General features: G+C 38.4%; 1 protein-coding gene across 10 annotated transcripts in view; it reads right to left on the minus strand.

The window, feature by feature from the left end:
• Window positions 1-1,691: 1,691 nt before the first annotated feature.
• CDKL5 (cyclin dependent kinase like 5) overlaps window positions 1,692-25,526 on the minus strand; it is a 245,965-nt gene continuing 222,130 nt past the window's right edge. For 6 of the 10 annotated variants that reach the window (XM_043992514.1, XM_043992513.1, XM_043992517.1 and 3 more), the window contains exons 16-19: window positions 24,619-24,718; window positions 12,232-12,354; window positions 10,908-11,027; window positions 1,693-8,987 (exon numbers count right to left, since the gene is read on the minus strand). In XM_043992514.1, the coding sequence (XP_043848449.1) occupies window positions 8,595-8,987; window positions 10,908-11,027; window positions 12,232-12,354; window positions 24,619-24,718 (736 nt within the window). In that variant the 3' untranslated portion in view covers window positions 1,693-8,594. Of the gene's footprint in view, window positions 8,988-10,907; window positions 11,028-12,231; window positions 12,355-24,618; window positions 24,719-25,526 lie in introns of all 10 variants that reach the window. The other 4 variants (XM_043992518.1, XM_043992520.1, XM_043992521.1 and 1 more) reach the window with 4 other exon arrangements.

Consider the following 25,526-nt stretch of genomic DNA (forward strand, 5'->3'; position numbering starts at 1 on the left):
CAAAGTGTTCACAAAGAACCTGTATGGAGTCTGTTTTCTGACTTAGGTGGGCACCTCTAAGGTCACTTTCACTTCTAAGATCCTGATTCTGTAATTATTTGTAGTTAAAATTCCAAGCTATTTGGGGATTTAATAGTAAATAATGGAAATTGCACTGAATTCTTTCTTTCTTTTTCAAATTTTTTTTTAAGTGATGCAATTGGGGTTAAGTGACTTGCCCAGGGTCACACAGCTAGTAAGTGTTAAGTGTCTGAGGTCAGATTTGAACTCAGGTACTCCTGATTCCAGGGCCAGTGCTCTATCCACTGCACCACCTAGCTGCCCCCTGCACTGAATTCTTTAAAAGCCCCTATTCTGTATGTAATTTCTGATGGCATTTTAGCTCACCCAAATACACCACCATTATAAGATTCATTTAAAAAGAGAACCAAAACACACGCATTTGTGATAAAATTTGAATTTTAGTAGAATACTGAAATATAATCTGCATGTGTGTGCATATGAACATATAGCTATTACATGAAATATACCTACAGTTTTAGTTTCTAATTCTATCCATCGCCTTTGTCATAAAAGGTCTTCATTTCAAACAATTTTTAAAAAAAACAAACCTCAGTTAGCATGTTACCTTTTATTTTTAGGAACATTAATCTGATGCCAAATCTAAATTTATAAGAAAAGGATTTAGCTATTACATGAAAAATGTCCCATAAAATGTACCTTCCCAATAAAATTATTCACAAAAGCCTATGCAAATTCTAAGAAAGGCGGGTTTCTACCATAGCTATTTCTAATTTTTCCTTATGCACATGTCTACATATATGAGGGACACATTTAATTAGCACAATCTTGTTCACAGTCCTGAACCCTGTGAAATTGAAGTGAGGCTTTAAGTTGATGCAAACCAACTGGAGCTAGTTTTCTGGAAAAACAGGTGGGGAAGGAAGGAGAGGAGGACTATTATTTTAGCTGTGGTTCCCAGTTAAGGGTTACCAAATGTCCATTGCTCATGATTAACCTCTTTCTTTTGTCACATTTCCAGAATAGTTGGTAGCTTGTTTTTTGGTGTTGTTTTTTTAAACAAAATATTCTCAAACAGTAGTCTGTCACTTCCATTCCTAGAACAGGATGAGAGAATAAATTTGAAATCCTTTAAGCATTTGAGAAGAAAAAGTATTATAAAAATTTGAGGTGACAGTGGTAAGAGCCGCAATCTAATCCAACTACACTCAAAGTCACTATTAGTCAACATAATTTTCTGATTTTTTTAAGCTTCCTTCTTCATTCTTACCTCTCAGCTATGGACTAGATTACCTTTGTTTCTATACTAGGAATCCCATCATGGAAACCTCTGCACACATTGTAGAAAGGAAACAGAGGAAAATCTATGTTTCTGGTTAACGTGTGCTGATGAGTATAAATTAATAGATAAAATATTACATAAATATTGAATTAATCTGTTACATATACCAAACTACACTTCAAGGAGAGCTATTGTAATTGCTTATGTCTTACATTCGACTCAGTAAGCTATTTTGTATAATTTTGTCTTCAAAACTAAAACAAGTTATTCTGAATCAATGTCTTCCCCTCTGTCAAAGTTATATGCCCATAATCTTTCATATTGAGAATTGGAGTTGAGGATATTTTTTTATTTTTGCTCACCTTTATCATAATGGTTGGAATTCGAGGAAGAAATAAAAATAAGCCACATGCTATCATAAGAAGGAATTCAATGCTGTTAGCTTGAAAGAATTTGGAGTTACAGCAATCTGGACAACATCGATTTTCTAGTGCAAAATCTGCATTTTATTAAAGACGTATTTTTGGAAGGTCCATTCAAAAATACATTGTGCTCAGTAAAAATTAACCATTTTCATGCTGATAATTAAGGTTACCACGGGATAAATATTTTTATAATATTTACAGGAACAATAGAAATTTTACAGAAGTTAGAATGGAATACATGCCAGAAAAAACTTGATAACGTGTACCAACACATGATACAAAGTTTTATAAACACTTTACAAATGGTTTATTAACTTGTGAAGTATTTTAATATTCAACATGTTAAAGTCAGTTTGGACTCAAGGATTAAAAAGATTAATACTCCATCACCTCCTTTCCACAGTAAAAAGTATAAGGTTATGATTATAAAGTATGTGCATTTAAGAATTTCTAGTAATTCTTTACCCATAAATTTGGATGTTATATCACATCATTTTGGCTTAGCCTTATCCTCTTGTCTGGTCAAAAACAAAAAACAAAACTAAGTTCTCAAGTTCACCCTGAGCCATATTTTCCCCACAGAAGCTATATTACTCTTATTGGGGACTGAAGAAATTCTGAAATTTCTCCTAAATACAAAACAACTATTCTGAAATTCCCAATGGCATAACACAATTCTTAGGGACAGTATTTTGGGATGACTCTTGTAGTTGGGTTTACTTGTTCGAGTTAATCCAAATTTATAGGTGAAAAATTCCTTCATTCCATCAACCAGCCTGACTCAACTAAGATTAAGAACTGACAACCCCACCCCCCAAAAAAACCCCAAAGCCAACCACCCAATTAAAAAAGGCCCAAGGGAAGGGAAATATAACCGACCACAAGGGATTTTTACATATTTAATGAAAACTATGTCAAAATAAAGACAAAACTTTGCTATCCATTTTTTTAATATCTTCTAAGTTTACATGGAGAGCTTTATTCTGCAGAAGTGAACGTTTTCTCTGTTCATGTGACTCTGATAGCTTTGACCAACTGGATCCTCTGGTAAACAAGGCAAAGAGCATCCTGTATGTTTATAAACACCATCTCACCTACTTTTTGTATTCCTAAGGCTCTTTTTATTTGAAATGAAGCAAAGCACCATGACAAGTTGGTCCTACTGCTGAATGAAACTAGTCACAACTTCCTGAAGAAGTGTGATAAACTGAAACCAAAGGAAGTCCTGAGGAAATCTTAATACAACGGTCTATAGATACAACAAATAGGGTAGATGGAGGAACACACAAGGCCTTTCTCCTGGATGCACTGTGTTGGAAGAGAAGAAAACAAGGCAACTTTAAATCTGAATACTACAAAGAGATTGATTTTTAAGGTGCAAGATCATGATCTTATGTTGACACAAGGACCAAACGAGGCAAAAGAGAAAGGACTCTAAGCCCCATAGAAAAGATAAGGAGGGGCCCCTCCTACAAAGAATTTAATACAGTATTATATTAATACAGCTCAGTTCTATTAGCCCTGAAAATCTAAGGTGGTGACTATTACACATCTTTGCCAGCAAATAAAACAAAAATCCCAAACCTAATGAGTAAATCTATGGGAAAATAAGTCACATTTTGATGATACTTTGTATTCCATAGCAAACACACAAGTACGCTGACTGACCCATGGAAACTAAAGAGACATCAGAAATGAGTCTCACAATCAACTTTAATATCTCACAGAATGATGAACAGAGCTTTAGAGAAAAGGTGTTTGTGTTGTGGCTGGTAGTTGTTCTATGCATGGCCATGAGACTGGGGTCTTTAGAGGTTTATTCCATAAAATCATTGAAATCATTTATTCCATAAAATCGACAGACTATCTACCCTCTCTACTCAATCATGATTGTAGTACCTACAAAAACAAGTGACCCATTTATAATCTGTTATTTCTTGTATTTGCTCATCATTTCTGGGGCCAAAACTTTTTGAGGGTCAGCACCAGGACTTCCAGGACTACCACTGAAGGAGCGGATACTCTATTTCAAAACAAAACAAAACTACCCACCCTCAAAGATCCCATTCCAAAGGCCACATTCCTATCTATAGTCTGAACAGTCCCACTATGGTCTCCACACTCCTTTCTTTTATATCAAGGAGTTCATATCGCAGGGGAGCTCCATTGTTCATGCAACGACTCATGCAGGAAAAAAAAAAGTGTGAATGCACATGGAAATATTCTAGTGTACATGGTTCATCTTTGTGTCTACTCTGTAATGCTTTCATGTCATAAAGGGGTTTTTAGGTAGCTTAGTGATATTGTTAAACACCCACTCATGCTGGAGATGACGGCCTTCCAGATATAAAACTAGTAGTCTCTGAAGAGTATATCTGGACCAGGACAATACACAGATTTCATCATCTTAGAGTTATAAGAACAGATCTGAGAAAATTGACACTCTCTCTTCCTTCAAGGATCCTGGTATATACCAGCTGAATTCTGATGGCTAGAATTAGATCTTTCCAAAAACTTGAAAATAACTCTTCCTCTACTTTTTAAAAAGTTGTATCTGAAACAATCGATACGTAGCTGGAAGATTACTTTTTGAAGTTACAGAATAGTAGATAGCATGATATTAAATAAGCAATGTTAAGTAGAATGAGAAACATTTCCTCCCCCCTCCCTCCCCTAGAATACACCACTTATTTTCAGGCTATTAAGATACTGAACTGGCTACCTTGAGTTTGTACTACCATAACATATATTTTTCCATTACATTTGTTACTATAAACTAACCAGCAGAGCTCTGAGCTCAGAATATTGTTAGACCGTAAGGAGTTAGACCCTAGAGCATATTTTACAAAGATTTTACCATGATAAATATAGGCACAAATACTTCTAAAATAACCACACCACCAGTACACTTTAGGTTCCAAATCTGCCTGGCAGATGACATCGTTTTCTTTTATAACTAGCAAGCAGCATGAATAACCAAGACCACTGTGCTCTGTAAATTTTTGCTAAAACCTACAGGTTCCCCATAGCAGCAAGTGCAAATCAACTCAAACTTCCAACTTGTTATCTGCTCTCAAATCAGCTGGCTGCATTAAGCACTTTCTGGAGGAACTAACCTGAAATTTCAAGCTTAAAATATCTCTCCCAAAATACACACCTACCCTTCAATAGGCAGAAAACAGCAATGATGATTAAGAGTAGAGGCTTTATCCAAAACTTCAACTTGAAAGGGTTTGTTAGCCACCTAATCTATAGCTTTAATTCCATAATTTGGGGAAAGAGGCTCAACTTGGCAAATCCAGTCTGTGAGTTGGTCCAGGTGACTTGGGAACAATGAAGAGTCAGTGCATTCTGTAAGAACAGTACTTCGTTGTGATCTCAGGCTCCAAATGCTACCCAACAACACTTGGTACGAGCCTCAAAGATCTGAGAGAGTCAAATACAACTTGAGCCTCTCAGATGAAATGGTAGCAGTGGTTAAAAATAAAGGCGGACAAGAGAAAGGATTCCATAAGTGCCTCAAAACTTATTTTCCATAATATGATGGGTAATTCCGGAAACTGTATCACTGACTTTAAACTTCAATGAATCTAGGCTGCTTGGGTTACATAAACAAGTCTAAGTATTCCCTTTAAGCTTTAATTAGGTTAGTTCATTCTTAGAAGGTTTATGACATCCAGTAAGTGTATAGATGGCATACACTCGAATTAATCAACTTTGTGGTTCCCTATCCAGCATGTTTTTTTTCAAGAATGACCCATGAGGGAAACCTTTGAGAGAAGGAGCAACACACTAGATTCTGGTAAAAGCAACAGCTCCAAGCTAATATGACCTCTTTGAAACCAACTAGATGTGTGAGAAAACTTGAGTACCCCTTCTATGAATAGGAAGAAAATAAGCCATCAATTGAACTTGAGATCACATCTAGGATCAATGAAAAATTTCAAAGATGAGAAGACAGGCTAAAGATCTCCTTCCAAAATGCTATTAATAGTGTGCCTGTTTTCTGGTTCAGATCCAGGAATATATCAAAAGTACTTTTAACCACCTATTCCTTGCAGTTGGAAGAAGAATGATTACTTCTGACAACTTCAGGCCCTGCTTCAGAAAACAACCAACATAAATGTTCCCATATACGAGACACCAGTAGGATAAAGCATGGGTGAACAAGAAACGGCTCCCTCCCCTATCCAAGTGCCAAAGGCACTAAGATCCCTTCTATGCTGAAAATGGGTTTACTAACATTTAAGGAAGGTTTTGGGGAAGGGTTGTAGCCCTATTGTTAAAGTGTTGACCATGCAGGCTTTCCAGTGTCATAGGCACTCAGATAAATGAATGCTGTTAGGTTTTTAACTGTTACATAAGATAGAGTAGTTTTGCAGGAAAAATTCAGTTCAAGACAATGCAGGGCCAGCTGAAATGTCCTGAACTGGTGGAAGAGAGAAAAAATCTAACTATTAAAAAATGAACAAAAAGCACAGCTTGCTAGATTATTAATGGATTTCAAACCAAATGGCTTCAATGATAATATCAAGCCCACCTTAAGTTTGTCTTTAGTGTCCAACATATTTATTGAAAATGAAACAAAAAGCACCAATGAGTTCTACATATAATCTATACACAAAAAATCATAATATAAATATGAATGCAATACACACACAATCTAACATTTCAGGGAGTCCATAGAGAAATGGAACCTCCTTTTTTGTATTCTGCATAATCATTAGGGTTACCAGTTTTTCAAAATCCTAGGGAAAACTGTGGTCATAGCGGTTCAGTTTGTTACATTTTTCATTTGTCATGACTGATTTGGGATCTGAGGCAGTCAGATCTGTGATAGCAGAACAAACCCTGACAAAGCCACGCCCTTTGGCGTTAGTGGGCAGATAAATATACTCTCTTCTCTTTCAATGTAAGCCCTAGGGGAGAGAAAGACAGACAGAGAGAAAGACACAGAGAGAGAGAGAGAGACAGAAAGACAGAGAGAGAGATACACAGAGAGAAAGAGAGAGAGAGAGAGAGAGAGAGAGAGAGAGAGAGAGAGAGAGAGAGAGAGAGAGAGAGAGAGGGAGAGAGGGAGAGAGGGAGAGAGAGAGAGAAATCTTCAAAAGGGCTGCCAACTGGGTACTCCCAAAACTGAGGATTGTGGACAGGTGAATGTGTTTAGGTGATTTATTGCTAGTGCAGGACAAAATACACATAAAGCACAATCACTGGCTACTGTCACACAAGGTCAAAAAGCCTCGATGACATCTGTGAGCAACTTGGGAGTGAAGGGGAAGGAACGATAAGAAAAAGTGGTATTGTTCTGACACTATATTTGTTATACTTAAACACTACCATATCATAGGAAAGTCCCTAAAGCCAGTGTCAATGGTAACCTTGCTGGAAATGGTATTCTAATGAGACTCTAGAGAAAAATAGGGCATGTGACAATTTTCTTATAACTAGATTTCACTGCTTTGGAAGCTTTAAAATATATTCAAAAATAGCAAGAAAGAAAGGACAGCAGCATTTTAAGTCAGAATACTACATGAATGTAGTCTGTCTTAGTTACCCAATACAATACAAATGAATAAGATACCTAAGCATAAACCTGATATGCCATGATTTGCAGTTTACCTTATGTAAATTCACAACTTTGAAATTCCACTTACAAATCATGTTGGATTTCTTTGGTCTATACCCCATAATATTCCATGGAAGAGCATCTGTTTTTAATTGTAGTTTTTAAGGGGCACTTTCACTGTACCAAGAAATGTAAGGGATCCCAGAGCTGTTCTCAGTGCGTGCACATGTAACTTTCACTAACACAAAGGGGAGCTAATCATGCATGGACTGAAAAAACAGTCTGAGGTCTTCATGACAATGCAGCTAGCTGGGCAGTACCTGGTCCTTTGCTTTTTCTCCCCCCACCTCTAGCAGGGCTGGGAGTAGATGGCACACACTCTGCTGCTGCTGATCGTGCCGTGAGCATTGCACTCTTCCAGGGGAGCAGGATTCATACATGGCCACAATTCAACTCCCTTTTATTAGAAGTATAATACTGCACTTTATATCACAAATGTATAAAAATATGGCAGATAGTGTCATAACAATACTTTCTTTAAATGAAGATATTTATAAAACAGACAGGTATTTACCATATATATATATATATTTATATATAGAATAAAATACTCCTGATGCAATATATAAATGTTACTGTTTAGTTTTTATAGAAACTACTGTTGCTGTCGCACTGCTTCACAATGTTTCAAACAGCTCAAAATAACTTTAGATTGTAACATAAAAGGTATGATTATAACAGTACAACATTAGTTAATCATAAATAAATGTTACAAATCTTATCAAATATGGAAGTTAAAAAAAAAAACCAAATTTAAGACATACAATTCGACTTCTGACCCTTGAAAGAAAGGGATAGGGTTGGATTACATAAGCCCCACATTTCAACTAGGCAGAAAGTATGTGGTAAGGACGTAGGTTGAGACACTTAATTTTTCCATCCCTTGAAGTGCCAAGGCCTGCTTTAGCTTCCCAGCTTCATCAGGGAGCACACTAAAGCTGGAATGTCAGGGAGGGGTGTGGGGCGGGGGAGAGAATCAGGCAACTTCTTCCTGAACTCCAACATCAAGGGAGACTTCTGGTGACTGGCAATCAATAATTCAGCTCATTTCCTATATGATCCCTGACGACTAATGTGGTGCTCAATGACGCAGCACCACATACACAATATTGCACACACCTTCATAAGGCTGAAAATACTGGCTTACCACCCCCGGCCTTGTCTGTACCCATCCCTTCCTACCCCATCCCTCTCCCCAGGGAGCTGGCTTCCCCCCCCCCCAAGCCCTGGAGCATAATTACAAGGCTGTCTCTTTTAAATCATTCAGATTTGGCATCCGTGATCGATTTGTTCTGTTATACGTGTGCCCATTTGGCCCGCTCTTAGAGCCCAGCTGTTCAGAGTAGGATGGCCCCTCATTGGTGCTTCTGCTCACGGGGGACACGTGCCAGCCTGGCTCTATCTGACCTGGCAGCTGAAGCGTCGGCCGGGCCTTGGGCGTGGCCTCGGCCCGCGTGGTGCTGCCGCTGCTGCTGCTGGAAGCTTGGCTCATGGGGTGAATCCGCACTTCCGAAAAGGAGCTTTTGGCTTGCTGACTCGGTAAGGCCTGAAAGCGGGGATCCGAGGAAGTGGGATGGTTTGAGGCCGAAGAGAGATGTAACAGCTTCCGGAGTGATTTTAATGGCTGACTCTGAAAGAAAGAGAAATGGGTATGGGACTCCATGGACATTCTAAAATGAGGAAGCAACTCAGCCTCCCATCCATCCTGGTATAAAAAACCATGAAAGCAACTGTTCTCCTTTTGAGCTCCGTCATAAGGACGCACATGGAACAGAAGGCCAAAGACCCGAGCTCTTACTTTTCTTCTCACAACTTCATAATAACTCCACTTAACAAAAAACCCCAAAACCCAAACCAAAAAGTCATCTCTATCCTCATCTGGAACAACTGACTTGAACCTTAATTATACAAACTCTGCCAGTGGCCCTTTTTCTACACAGTTTTGAAGGGGAGACTTTATTAAACCAAAGGAAATCAAATCAGAAAAATGCCAAAACAAAACAAATGACTCCAAGGCCCTCTTCAGCTTCCAGAATGGAGTCTCCCCATCCTTTTTGGAGTGTGGCCAGTTCCTATCTGTGTCCATCTTGTCCCCCTCCTTCCTCTACCCCCAACACTCCTTGAGAACAAGGGCCATTTCACTCTGGATATAGCCTCTGCGTCCCTATGAGAGGACTTGGGGCGGAGCAGACACTTTGCTGAACAGAGCTGACCATAGCCACTGACCACCTCATGGGTTCTGCCAAAAACTCTGGCTTCTATCTATTCTTTCTATTTTTTACTCTGAGCTTAACAAACAGCAAATAAAATGGGCATTTCCACATATATAGTAAAATAGAGAAGGAGGGTTGTACATAAAACTGAGAATTTCTATTAGGTATTGCTTTTCTTTTAAAGTATATAATAAATTCAACAAGTACATTTAAAAGCTGTCCTGCTTGGAGCAGTTAGGTGGCGCAGTGGATAGAGCACTGGCCCTAGATTCAGGAGGACCTGAGTTCAAATCCAGTCTCAGACACTTGACATTTACTAGCTGTGTGACCCTGGGCAAGTCACTTAACCTCCATTGCTCCGCTCCCCCCCTACCCCCCACCCCCAAAAAGCTGTCCTGCTTGTCTGTGACTCTTGCTGGCAAATATGAACAGTTAAAATAAATCCCACATTGGCCACATCCAAAAATGTATGGCTTATTCTGCATCTTGACTCTATCTCACCTCTGTCAGGGAGTGGATAGCATGCTTCACCATTTGTCCTTTGGAGTCATGGTTGGTCACTGAGTTAAGTCTTTCAAATGGTGTTTTTAAAAAGATATTGTTATTGAATAAATTATTCTCCTGGTTCTGATCATTTCCCTTTGCATTAATTAGAGTTCACCTAAGTCTTTGCAGGTTTCTCTGAAACTGTCTCTTACAATGCAGTAACATTCAATGATATTCATTTGCTCAGTCATTCCCCAACTGATGGGCACCACCTTAGTTCCCAGTTTATTGCTATATCAAAAAGAGCTGCTATAAATATTTTTATACATGTGGGTCCTGTTAGTCTCTCTTTGATCTCTTTGGAGGTAAAGGTCCAATGGTGGTATAACTAGGTGGAAGAACATGCAGAATTTAGTGACTTTTTGGACATGAAAACAAACTACTTTTTAAAATGGCTGGACCAATTTATAGGTTCACTAATAGGGTATTAGTTTGTCTGCTTCCCTACAGATCCGCCAACAACTGTCATTTTCTTTTTTTTGCTACCCTTGCCAATCTAATGGGCATGAGGTAGATCCTCAGAGTTGCTTTAATTTACTCTAATTATTAATAATTTGAAACATTTTAAAATATGGTTGCTGATGATTTGGATTTAATTCACTTGAAAACTGCCTATCCATAGCCAGAGATTCTTTGTCAGTCTGTGCTGTTGCTGCTCCTATATTGGGGTAATCCCTGCCCAATTCTGGCGTGCGCGCACACACACACACACACACACACCCCTCTAGCATATTGCCGTCAAAATATTCCCAGATACAGCACATCAAGATATGTGGGTATCATTCACTTACGTGAACTTGAAGATCTGAGATCTTCTCGGGGCGCCACTCCTTCGGCCGGCTGCTTTGGTGATTAGTCGAGTGAATGGCTTTCTGTAATGCCAGAAGATCCTGACCATCTGTATTGGGCACCTATGAAGGAAAATAGGCCGAGATTTAACTCATTCCAATGCATCTAGTTATGTGATTATCATTTCTAAGGAGCTCCCTTCCCCCCTAATTAAGGGTTTATCCCAACAATCCAAAACTAAAACCCAAAATATTATTGCAATGTGTGTGTTTTTGTGTGTATACATAATATATATATGAGAACATATATATATGTGTGTGTGTATATTTTTTCTATGAGTGTGCTCACTAGCTAAGTGAGACTGCACTCTTAACATAGATGCCCCTCCATAAGGAAAAACTAGCAGATGACATGCAACTTTGTTAAAACCTCTACCCTTAAAGCATTCCCATGCTGTTAGTTTAGTCGCTGTAAGAGAGAGCAGTTAAATCAATCTACACAAAAAATTACAACATCTTATCCTCATTCAATAGCAATAGCATTCCATACTGTAGTTAGGTTATGAACCAGTTCAATAAAACCAAAACATTGGCCTGGTAGGAAATAAAGCAAAATGCTAAATTTTAGGAAGGCAGGAGTCTAGTTTTGGCTGTTATTGCTGCCGAAGTGGGAGAGAACTGCACCCCAGTAAGTACTGGTCAAAGTATTCCTCCATGGGATACCATGAGGACAACTGAAGAAACTGGAGATTTGTTTCACTTATTCTGAAAAACTAAGATTTGTTTCTCTCAACAATTCAATGAACGGAGAATGGCTAATGTCAAGTTCAGAATAAATACCCTGGCACAAAAAGTAGGTCACTAGCAAATACTGGAGAGCAAGCCAGGTAAAGAGTATAAAATTACCAGAAGCTTGTTTTTTATGAAGCCTACATTTCTACTCTGTTTTATCCATTAAACTTTGTTTTAGGGGAATAAACTGCAAACCAAGTATTAACAGACCATGTCCAGGAGCCCCCCAAATAGTTATTGATTAGGAATAGTAAGTGAACTTATGAATACCGTCTTCCAGCATAGCCTATCAACTTGTTTTCATGTAAGCTTTTTGATAATCTTTAGATTTAAGCTTCATCCTTCTTATTAAACTTATTCAAACATGCCAGAGTGGTCAATAATTTGGATCCAGTGAATTTATGGAACTGGCTCAAAATACTTAACTAGCATAAAGAGAATATGACCCCATGAAAATAAAAGACATGCTGTTGTCATCAGTAAAACAAGTTTACTGGAGCAGGTTTTCAGAGCTACAGTACTTTAAAATGGATACCATAGGTAGAGTGACTACAGGAAGCTTTTTCAAAGAAGAACTATGCTTTAAAGGATTCTTTGAATTAAAAAGAGGAAAGAGGGATTTCTTGATGCTTGGATTCTCCCCGTTGGTGGAGTCTGTCTGCAACATAAGATACAAATAAACTAATTGCAAAAATAGTGCTTTATGCAAAATGACTTGTCTTTGAAAGCATTTGGACAAATATGTATTTTAATATTAGCAGTAAATGTTATAACTCTTACATTATGCTTTCAAGACAAATCAATTTTATTTATGTTGTGAACAAGGAGGTTTAGGGTATCAAGGAATTTCTTCTATTTATGTCAAGAAGATAGGACAACATAAAATTATAATAGGAGCATACAGAATAAATGTCCATTAAGTTTACAAAATTTATATTCAATAGCAAAAATAAGATTATTATAAAAGAACTGCTTTTAGATAGTTATAGACAAACTTGACTCTTTTCTGGTCCTACTTAAAAGATACAAATCTAACACTTAGGAAGTATTTTATGTGAATCTAGTCAGTCTCCTAAGTCACATAATTTCTTAAGAAGCTAAGCTTTTTATTGGTATGTTCTACAATTAAAAGGTAAAAATTCAAGTGGAATCGACAAAAACAAATGAATTGATCATGCAAAACTTAATAAAAATGCCAAATTACTCATGGAAAATTTTCTAGTGGATCAAGTTTTCCAAGCAAGGAAGGTTGGCAGTCCCTTTAATATAAATACTATTCAGAGATTTGTTATTTGAACCAGATTTTGAATACTAAAATGAGCTAATTAAATCAATCATCTTCTATTTTATATTATATTGTATATGTCATCTCTTGAGCTAAATGGTAATATTTTTGAGGAAAGGACTATGTATACTACAATGAAAATAGTCCTGAATTTGATACCATAGTACCTGTTACTTGCTATCTGCACAACCTTCAGCAAGTTACTATAAAATGAGGGGACTGGACTATATGACATCTCAGTCCCTTCTAGTTCTGAAGCAATGATCCTATGATCTTCCTATCTCACTGTAATGAAATGAATAATTATAGGCTTCCACTACATAGTTATGGCTGTGTAGGACCTTACGTTTAATGGTGATTAAAAAAAAATACACAGACCCCAAGTGTCAAAAGTGAAACATGACACACTATATATTTCTTGTTTTGTTTTGGCGTGGCAACGGGGTTTAAGTGACTTGCCCAGGGTCACACAGCTAGTAAGTGTCAAGTGTCTGAGGCCAGATTTGAACCCAGGTCCTCCTGAATCCAGGGCCGGTGCTTTATCCACTGCGCCACCTAGATGCCCCCTCACGCTATGTATTTCTAATTCCTTGAAACAATGGTACTTTCTATCTTTTGGTTACCCCCTGCATGCTCCCAACCTCTCTCTAATACAAGATTTGAAATAAGAATTGAAGTGAATAGGAGCTTGCTTGCTTTCTTCCTTCTTCCCTTCCTTCCCAGTGGTACTGTCCCCTTGTTAGTTAATTCCACTCAAGCCTAACTTTGGGTTTTTCTTGTTTAAATTATTTTTTTCTAAGGCCATGGGGCCCATTTTTGTGAAACACTGACCTGCTTAACATTCAAATATTTGAGTATGTGTGTGTGTGTGTGTGTCTCTGTGTGTGTATGTAAATGTATGTATTTTTGTTATTCCCTCAATAACAAACAAACCCCTAACCCTAGCAGTTATCAAGTAATGAGCCTCTCTGCACTAACTGGGCTGGTCTTTGTAAGAGAGAGACAATCCACTGATAAGCGCATTCCTCAAGTAGGACTTTCTAGTGGGGGTGTTCACCTTGGCACAGTCTACAAAAACCCACAGTTACTTCCACATTGTGATAAGAAATTAGAGTAGGACTTCAGGAGAGGACACACTTTAATTCATTAACATTGAGAGCATGTAAAGAAGTATACTGGTACTCACTGGAGAGGTAAAGGAAAGAGTTCACTTACTATATATGCTCAAAGGCAACCAGAAAATTGATTTCATGGTGAAGTCATCTCATAAAGCAGTACTTTTGATGAATATTTGCAAGAAGGCTACCATAGAAATGACTGCAACTTGGGTTCTGTCAGTTGCAGAGGATTAAGAGATAGAAAAATTCTATGAAGAAATCAAAAGACGCACCCCCCCCAATGTATTCAACATACATTTAACACTTCATGACTTTGATACCAAGTTGGTAATAAGTAGGATGTTAAGAAATATGTTGACAAGCATGGTTAAAGAAAGAATGTGAAAAGCAACAACTTGAGGACTAGACAGATTCCTTGTGCCTTTACACCAAGAATGTGTTCTTCAAGAAAAGAATAGAAAGGAGCTGCACATAGCAAGCACATGAAGCCAAAAAAAATATTTATATGTTTTGTTTTTTTTTTAGTGAGGCAATTGGGGTTAAGTGACTTTCCCAGGGTCACACAGCTAGTAAGTGTTAAATGTCTGAGGCCGGATTTGAACTCAGGTACTCCTGACTCCAGGGCCGGTGCTCTATCCACTTCGCCATCTAGCTGCCCCTTATATGTATTTTAAGACAGGAAAAGGTTCCTTAAAAGGTTGAATCACCTATGAACAGACCACTGACTTATCAGAACACATATCAGAATTAGTAAACAACTATAAGAAAGGATGAGAAAAAAATCCATAAAATACAACTCAAATAATTCAATCCTAACCTATTAAAACAAATAACGAAAATGGGGAATCAACAAATGAACTTATTATATGACTATAATAATTTGATCCAGAAATTTAACTAATGTAAATCAATAGTCAAAACAAGACCAAATAGAGCCTATAAAACAGCTAAGGCCCAAGAGTGGAATAATAGGCTGCCCACATATGGCATCACAATTAATTAAACCAAAAACATATTGACAATGTAAAGAAAAAAAAAAAGACCAAAACCAAAAAGATGCCTTCTGTCACTTTCTTTTCCTTCACTCTTGTCTCACAAGTTGAAGCAGCCTTACTCCTTACCAAGGCTAACCACCCCCAGCCCCCCCACCACCTATTTAAGCAATCCCATTCCATCCCACATCCTCCAACAGATTGTTTGTTATTCCCACTCTTTCACTCATTTTCAATTTTTCCCTGGCTCATTTCAACTGCCTGCAAACATGCCCATGGCTCCTCCATCCTCAAAAACCTTGATCCTTCCACCCATACTATCACCCTATATCTCCTTGGCCCTTTGTAGCTAAACTCTTCAAAAAGGCCATCTACAATAGGTACCTCCACTTTCTCTCCTCTCACTCTCTTCTTAACCCCTTACAATCTGGTTTCCAACTTTATCATTCCACTGAAACTGCTCTTTTCAAAGTTACTAACGATCTCTTAATTGCCAAATCTAATGGTCTTTTCTCAATTCTCACTATCTTGACTTCTCTATAGTCTTTGACACTATTGATTGCTTTCTCCCTCTCTTTCCCCCCATCTTAGTTTTTGGGACACCATTCTTATGTGGTTCTCCTCTTACCTACTGGACAACTCTTCAGTTTCCTTTGCTGGATCCTCTCCTGGATCATACTCACTAACACTAGGTATCCCTTAGGACTGTCCTGGGCTCTCTTGACTATTACTTTCTTGGTGATCTCATCAGCTCCCATGGATTTAACTATCATCTTTATACTGATGATTCCCAAATCTACATATTCTGCCCTAAACGCTCTGCTGACCACCAATCTCATATCTCCAACTGCTTTTTATACATCTCAAACTGGATATCCAGTAGACATTTTAAGCTCATTATGTCCAAATTGGAACTCATTTACCCCCACCCCCCCAATTCCTCCCTCCCTCCCTATTACTGTAGAGGGCAACAACATCATCCTGGTTACTCAGGCTCATAACATAGAAGTCATCTCGGATTCTTCACTATCTCTCATCCTTCATACCCTAGCTGTCCCAAGGCCTGTCAATTTCGCTTGTGTAATATCTCTCAAATATGCCCCCTTCTCTCCTGTGACACCGACATCACTCTAGTGCAGGTCCTCACCACCTCACTCCTGGGACTATTGCAATAGCTGTTGGTGGGTCCGAAGTCTCTCCCCACTCCAATCCATCATCCAGTCCACCGCCAGTGATTTTCTTAAAGCACAGGGGTCCAAACATGTTACACACAAATACACACACCCCCCCCCACACACACAGACCTTCCTCAACTCAATAAACTCCTGTGGTTTCCAATCACTTCCAAGAGCAAATACAAAATACAAAATGCTAATGCTGCATTTAGCATTCATTTCATAACACAGCCCCCGGCCCTTTCCAGTATTCTTACAATACTCCCTAAAACATACTCTTTGATCCAGTGACACTGGCTTCCTGCCTGTCACACAACAAAACATTCCATTCTTTTCTTTTAAAATTTTGAGTTTCAAATTCTCTTCCCTCCTCCCCCCTGCCACTGATAAGGCAAGCAATATATCAAGTATACATGTGAAATCATGCAAGATGTATTTCCATATTAGTCACATTTTTTTTAGGCAAGCAAGAAAAAGAAAGGGAGAAATTATACTTCAAGTTGGAGTCAAAGTTCATCAGTTCCCTCTCTGGAAGTGGATAGCATTTTTTCATCATGAGGCCTGTGGAATTGTCTTGGATCATTGTATTAATCAGAGTAGCCAAGGCTTTCACAGTTGATCATAATTACAACATTGGTGTTACTGTGCACAATGATCTCCTGATTCTTCTCACTTCACTTTGCATCGGTTCATATAGGTCTTGCCATGTTTTTTCTGAAACCACCCCCCTTTTGTCATTATAGCACAATAGTACTCCAACACAATTAGATGCCACAGCCTCTTCAGCCATTCCCCAATTGAGGGGCATCTGCTCAATTTCCAATTCTTTGCAACCACAAAAAGAGCTGCTATAAATAATTTTGTACATATAGGTTCCTTTTATTTTACTTTGATCTCTTTAGGATACAGTAGTGGTATTGATGGGTCAAAGGGTACAGTTTTATAACCCTTTGGGCATAGTTCCAAATTATTTTCCAGGACTGTCTGACCAGTTCACAACTCCACCAACAGTTCATTACTGTCCCCATTTTCCCCTCATCCTCTCCAACATTTATCATTTCCCATAGGTATGGGGTAGTACCTCAGAGTTGTTTTAATTTGCATTTCTCTAATCAATAGTGATTTGGAGCATTTTTCATATGACTATAGATATATTTGATTTCTTCTTCTCGCTGTTCATATACTTTGATCATTGATCAATTGGGGAATGGCCCTTATTTCTATAAATTTGACTCAGTTCTATACTCTATATAACTGAGAAATGAGGTTTTTATCAGAGAAATTTGCTGTAAATTTTTTTTACATTACTTCATTGTCTATTGTGCCTTTTAGGAAAATGTAGTTTCCCTGATTATCCCTTTGAATTACATTAGTTTTTGTTTTTGCTTTATCTGGAACCGTGTTTGCTACCCTTGCCTTTTTTACATCAGCCAAAATACATTAAATTCTGCCCCAGCCCTTTATTTTAATTCTCTGTGTATCTTTCTGTCTCAAGTGTGTCTCTTTTAAACATATTGCTGGATTCGCATTTCTAATCCATTCTGTGATCTGCTTCTGTTTTATGGATAAGCTTATCTCATTCACAGTTGTGATTATTATATATTTCCCTCCATCCCATTATCTTCTGTTTTTCTCTCCTTTTTCTCTCCTTCCTCAAAAGTCTATTTTGCCTCTAATCACTAAATCCGTACTCTCCTTTATTATCCCCAACCCCCCTTTCTCTTATCCCCTTCCTTTCCTATTTCTCTACTGGGTAAGTTACATTTCTGTGCACAACTGAGTGTGTACATATATTCTTCCTTCTTTGAACCAATTCCAATGAGAGTGAGGTTCAAGCATTGCCTGATACCTCACACCATTTCCCTCTCCACTGTAAAAGCTTTTCCTTCTGTACCTCTTTTATGTGAGAAAAATTTTGCCATTCTACCTCTCCCGTCCCCCTTCTCCCAGTGCATCTCTCTTCCCCACCCTTTTACTTTTGTTAGATCATTCCAACATAGTCAACTCATACTCATGCCCTCTGCCTATGTAAACTCTTTTCAAATTGCCCCAATAATGATAAAGTTCTTAGGAGTTCCATGTATTGTTTTCCCACATAAGAACGTAAACAGTTTGATTTTGTTATAAATACTCTTTCATGTTTATCTTTTTGCACCTCTCTTGAGCCTTGTGTTTGAATGTCATATTTTCTATTCAGCTCTGGTCTTTTCATCAGGGATGCTAGAAAGGCTTCTATTTCATTAAATATCCATTTTCCCCCCAGAAGGATTATGCTCAGTTTTGCTGGGTAGGTGATTTCTGGGAAGGTGATTCTTTGCTGTAATCTATGCTCGTTTGCCTTCTGGAATATTATATTCTGTCATCTACCCCCTTCAAAGTGGAAGCTGCTAAATCTTTTGGAATCCTGACTGTGGCTCCATGATATCTGCATTGTTTCTTTCTGGCTGCTTGAAGTATTTTCTCTTTGATCTTGGAGTTCTGGAATTTGGTTATAATATTCCTGGGAATTTTGGTTTTGTGATTCTTTCAATTTCTATTTTACCCTCTGGATCTAAGATATTGGGGCAGTTTTCCCTGATAATTTCTTAAAATATGATGTCGTCCCTTTCTTTGACCATAGTTTTCAGATAGTCCAATAATTCTTAAATTATCTCTCCTTGATCTATTTTCCAGATCAGTAGTTTTTCCAATGAAATATTATTTTACATTTTTCTATTTTTTTTCATTTCTTTGACTTTATTTTATTATTTCTTGATGTCACATGGAATCATTAGCTTCCACTTGCCCAATTCTAACTTTTAGGGAATTATTTTCTTCAGTGAGTTTTTGTACCTTTTTCCATTTGGCCAAGTTTGCTTTTTAAGGAGTTCTTTTCTTCAGTGAATTTTTGTGCCTCTTTTGCATTAGGCTAATTCTGCTTTTTTAAGGTGTTCTTTTCTTCAAAGAATTTTTTTCTTTGTTTCTTTCACCAAGCAAGGTGTTACTCTCCCTCTTTTACAGATAAGGAAACTAAGCTTCGGTAAGGTTAAGTGACTTCATTGGGATCACACAGACCTGTGTGCATCAGAGTGGGACTTGAAGCCAGATGGGCCCTGAACTCATTCCACTCCATCACGTTGCCTCGCCTCTTGGGTATTGCTGTTCTTGCTGCTGTTTCTGGGGCCAGGTGTGGAGACAGGAAAGGCTGTGAAGCTGTGTATGGAGGAGGTGGCATTTGAGCTCAGTTTTGAAGAAAACTAAAGATTGCATTCCAGGCACAGGGAAGTAATGAGGGTGGAAATATAGGTTAGGGACAGGTTGTAAAGGGATTTATATTTCATCCTAGTGGTAATAGGGAGTCACTATAATAGGGAAGTGACACACTCAGACCTGTAATTAAAAAATATTATTTTGGCCAATGCAGAGAGAATGGATAGGAGAGAGACTTGGGCAGGGAGATCGACTGGAGGGTGAATGCAATGGTCTAGGCAAGAGATGATGAGGGCCTGCATTGGAGTGTTGATTCCATGAATACAAAGAATGGGAAAGATGTGCACACAGATAGGATGTGGAAACTGATTAGAAATGTGGGATGCAGAGGAGTTAGGAGTTGAAGATAACATGTTGTGAACCTGGGCAGCTGGAAGGATGGTGGGTTGATGAGAAAGTGGGTGGGCTTGGAGGGAATAATGAGATCTGCTATAAATGTGTTGAGTTTGAGGTGGTGACAGGAATTCATTTTGAGATGTCTAAAAGGCAGCTGGAGATGTGTGACTTGTAACTCTGCAGAGAGGTGAGGGATGACTATATAGATCTAGGACTCAATGCATAGGGATGATAAGTGAACCTATGGGAACTAATGAAGTCACTAAGAAAGAAAACAAAAGAGGGACCAGGCCAGAGCCTTGGAAAATACCAACAGTCAGGGATGAGATATGGTTGGTATGTCAAAAGATACTGAGAAAAAAAAAATGAAAAAAAGGGGCGGCTAGGTGGCGTAGTGGATAGAGCACCAGCCCTGGAGTCAGGAGTACCTGAGCTCAAATCTGGCTTCAAGACACTTAACACTTACTAGCTGTGTGACCCTGGGCAAGTCACTTAGCCCTCATTGCCTCACTTAAAAAAAAAAATGAAAAGATACTGAGAAAGATTGGTCAGATAAGTAACAAGAGAATTCAAAAAACATTCATGTGGCTTGTGGCCCACCCAGATCTTTCGCTAGAAATATAAGATTTTTCTAGAAATATAAAGATATAAGAACTCTTCCCCATCCCTACTCTCCTTCCCCAAATCCCAAGCAAAGAGTCAAGTTAATAATTTCAGATGCAGTCCCAGATAAGGGTCAGATTTACTCCCCCAGATTGTGGCTTAATTGCATGTTATTTACTACTCTGGCTCCAAGGCCACAAATTTATTCCTGTTCTCTCCAGGATGCTGGTGCTATTCTTTATCTATAAAGCTGAGTCCAAGAAATACCTCTTGCCCTTCCTCCAGGAGACTCAGGTTCAGGGACTCATTACCCTGCCTCCAACCTCCGTCACTTTGGGGCATATTGTTCTCTCTTCTGGGACTATATTCTTACCCTGCCCACAGTTATCTCTGAGACTCAAAGTTCAGCCACTGCTTCTCCACAGCTTGGCCTGAAGTCTTTCTATGATATCACTGCTTTGGCTACTGTCATCTCTGAAACCAAGAGATGTGCCTTGTCTGTCCTCTGTGTCTATGAAGTTGTATAGTTCCAGGGATGAGAGAACTTTAATAGGCAGGATTCATATTTTGGAAACTAAAGTCTGCTCTCAGTCCTTTAGCCAGTGCTCGTTCTCTCCAGATTTCTCTGACCCTCTAACATATGTCTACAGAACTTTTACAAGCTGGAGTCTCAGCAAGGGTTTGACTCTACAATATCTTTCCCTAATAAAATACTCTTCGTACTCCCATGTGCAGTCTTAATCCATCAATCAAAATATTTGCATCCATCAAGAAAGCACAATTAAACTTCTTCCCACCTACCACGGATCCAAAAATCAAAGACCCCCCCAAAACTGTCTCATCCTTGAAGCTCACTATGTTGACCAGGGTCTTTTGATAATCTCTTCATTTCCCACCCTGCTGCACTCCTTTTGATTTCTTTGCCATGTCCCCGGGAACCTCATCAGAGTACCTCATTATCCTGAAAGATCAAATCAACCTTGGCACTCACACATCGCTGGTACTGCCTACCTCTCTGAATGAACAGGGCAGCCATCAGCTCCAAAACTCGTATTTAAGGAGGAAACCAAGCCAGCCATCTCTTTGTTTCCTACCTGGTTACACTCCTCTATCATGTCCCCACACAGGAGATAGCCTCAATTTTCAGCTTCCTTTTGCATGTTGTCTTCCCCCATTCAATTGTAAATTCATTGAGAGCAGGAACTTTTTTTTTTAATTCATATTTGTATCCCTAGTGCTTAGCACAATGCCTGGCACAGAGAATTTGTTTACTAATTGACTGACTGGTCACATACTTTAAGTATGATTTCAACTCAAGTGGTTTTATAACGGTGAAGGTCTCAGGGTGTTCTTTCTCTCTAGTCTTTTTTTTCTTTCCCTCAGGTTAAATGTTCTAAACCATATGATACATTTCATAAAAGAATTCATTTCCATTACAAAAATCAACATGTAGGGAAAATGCTGAATGCCCTACACTAATCCTATGCATTCCTATTATTGATGGTCCAGGCCAAAAATAGAATGATTGATACTAGAATTATAAAGCCAGCTATCATCCTATGGCCTTCCTCTCTTTAGTTGTTAAATTCATTAAGAATAGCATTTACAGGGCAGCTAGGTGGCGCAGTGGATAGAGTACCGGCCCTGGAGTCAGGAGGACCTGAGTTCAAATCCAGCCTCAGACACTTAACACTTACTAGCTGTGTGACCCTGGGCAAGTCACTTAACCCCAATTGCCTCACCAAAAAACAAAACAAAACAAAACACATTTACAACTGTTTCCTCTCTTCTCCCACTCTTTAACCCCTCTGCCATCCAGCTTCAAACCTCATCATCCAACTGAAACTGCTTTCTCCAAAGTCATCAATGATCTAATGCTAAATCCAATCTTTTCCCAATCCTTATCTCCTTGACCTTTTAGAGCACTTGACCCCATGGATCATCACTTCCTTCTGGACACTCTCTCCTCTTCAGAGTTTCGTGAGACCACTCTCTCCTGTTTCTCCTCCTATCTGTCCAACTGTTCCTTCTCAATTTCCTTTGTTGGCTCTTTACCCATATCATTTCCACCAACCACAGGTGATCCCTGAGAGGGAATAAGCATTTATTAAGTGCATTATATGTGCCAGGCTCTGGGATAGGCAGGTGCAAAGAACAGAACAATCCCCACTCGCAAGAAAGGAGCAGCTATGTGGTGCAGTGGAGAGAGTGCGAGCTCTGGAGTCAGGAAGATTTCAGTTTAAATATGTCCACACGCTTATTAGCTGTGTGACCCTGGGTAAGTCACCTAACCCAGTTTGCCACAGTTTCTCATGTGTAAAATGAGCTGGAGAAGGACATGGCAAATCTTTCTAGTATCTTTGCCAAGAAAACCTCAAATGGGGTCTTGGAGAGTTAGACCAGAAAGAAAAAGTTCTAGGGGGAAAAATAAGTAAATCTATAATTCTATTCAGAATAAATACAAATTAATACAGAGTTGTCAGGTTCAAGGTAATTTGGAAGAGAGGCAATTAACAACTAAGTGTCTGCTAGTGCTGGGCACAGGCCTCAGTGCAAAAGATGCAAATATGATACTCTCTAGGGACTTACATTCTACTGGGCAAACAACATGGGCTGGTATAGATATGTGCAGAATGAATCCAAGGGAGTTAGGGGCACAAACACTTGGTGGGGTTAGAAAAGGCTTCAGGTAAGTGGCCCTTGAGTTATGTCTTGAAGGAAAAGAAGGATGCCTTTAAAGTCCTTCATAACTAGGCCACTTCTTACCTGTCCAGTCTTCTTATACCCTATTTCCTCTACATAGTCTGCAGTTCAGGGACACCAACCTCCAAATTTTCCCTTGAACAAATTATTTCACCTCCTACCCACCCCATGCATTCTTTTTCATTTTTTTTTTACCCCATGCATTTTTGCTTGGCTTTTCCTAATGTCTGGAATTCCTCCTCTGTACATCTTGGCTTACTTCAAGTCTCAGCTAAAATCTTATCTTTTTTCAGTCCTTCTCAATGCTAGTACCTACTCTCTGAGATAACCTCCAATTTATTCTGTATATATCATATTTGTATATGGTTGTGTCCACCAATTAGACTGTAAGCAACTTGAGGACAAGGGCTGTTTTTGTCTTTTTTTCTAACCTTCCCACTTAGCACAATGTCAGGTACATAGTAAGTTCTTAATAAATGCTTGTCCTGACTGTAAGGAGGAAATGAAAAAGGAGTGAATGCCAGGGAGGGGAGATGATTTGTAGAAAGGCAGAAAGATGGGATATGGGGTGCCATATGTGAGGGGACAGTAAGAAGGGCAGTTTGGTTGAATTATAGAGTGCAGCAAAGGGAGTATGTATAATGAGGCTGGAAAGATAGGTTCAGGTCAGGTTGTGAAGAGCTTTATAAATTAAACAAAGGAACTTGTATTTTATCATAGTGGCAATAGGGAGCCACTGAAGTTTACTGAATAAGTGAGTAAAATGATCAGATCTGCACTTAAGAAAAATCACTTTGGCAGCTGAATGGAGGACAGATTATGAAAAAACTTGAGTGTTGTAACTTGGGAGTCTGCTGCAATGGCCTGAGCAAGAGGAAATGTGGGCCTGAAATATGATGGTGGCTGTGTGAGCAGAGAGAAAGGATGAGAACTGTTATGGAGGTGGAAGAGGCAAGATTTGAAAACTGATTGGTTATGTAGATAGAATAAGGGAAAGTGAGGCATCTAGGATAACGATATGGTCATGAACCTGGGAAACAGAAAGAATAGTTATTTACTTCTACATAGGATCTGTGAATTTAAATGAGTTTATTTCTCAAATGAACTATAGAGAGAGGAAAAATGCTTGGGAATGAATTTCAATTAAAAGTTCATTGTGTCTTCTCTGTTCTTGGAGATTTTGTAAATGAATCTGTGATACTTCAGTGAGCAGAGGATACATATGTCCATTAGAATAGGAACAAGAATTTCTTGTGTGACAAAATAAAAATGTGTCTGTACAGAATTTCAAATGAGGAAAAAAATAAATTTGATGCTAACTACGAAGCCCAAGTAGAATTTAAGAGAAGGATGCAGATGGACAACATATACAATATAACCAACTTTAGACATCTGTAAGGCTAACCACACGATAATTAAGAACTCACACCACGGTATAAAAAAAGTCAATGGTTTGCTTACTGTTTGAGATTTCTTCTTTTTCTTCTTCATGGATCTAAAAAAGCCTTGCTTCTCCTTCTCCTTGAGTTGTTCAGCATGACTAAGATTTTCAGGACTTTTCCTAAACAAGAAAACATTGTGGTCATGTTAATGAACTTTGAATAACTTTTCATATGACAAAGAAAAATGTAACTATCCAAAATGTATGACTTTAGGCTTAAAAGAGCTATATAAAGAACTAAGCAAGAAAAAAAATGCAAAAATATTCTTATGGAAACGAAGCATGGTAAGATTGCAGTTAATAATTATTCTAGTCAGAGTTAGTGGAAACAATCTGTTACTATAGTAGAGGTAACAGGAATGAAGCCTGAGGATTCAAGATTCTGAATAACACACAACATAAAGAACTAATCATCTACAAAGTATTTTGATACATTTGATACATTTCCTCCTAAATCCGCAACTGGTCAACCATTTTGCAATTAGCAAAGTAATTAATCATAAAAATGGTATTTCTAAATACTAAAAAAAAAAAAAGTCAAGGATTTTAAAACTAGGTTTCCTTTAAAACCCAATTAAGAAAAAGTCGGGGCAGCTAGGTGGCGAAATGGATAAAGCACCAGCCCTGGATTCAGGAGGACCTGAGTTCAAATCTGACCTCAGACACTTAACACTTACTAGCCGTGTGACCCTGGGCAAGTCACTTAACCCCAATTGCCTTAAAAAAAATTTTTTTAAACAAACAAACAAAAAAAGAAAAAGTCAATTTAGTGGAAAAGTGGGGGAAACATAGAATGTATGTTTAAGGAGGAAAAAAAATGAAGTTTTGAGTTGTAACTACTGATATAAGCTTACCTCCAATGGTACTGATAAGTATTATTTTAATAATAATTATTAAATTATTATTATTAATTAATCTAATAAAAATG

Source organism: Dromiciops gliroides, chromosome 3 (genome assembly GCF_019393635.1).
Source record: "Dromiciops gliroides isolate mDroGli1 chromosome 3, mDroGli1.pri, whole genome shotgun sequence".
NCBI lineage: Eukaryota > Metazoa > Chordata > Mammalia > Microbiotheria > Microbiotheriidae > Dromiciops > Dromiciops gliroides.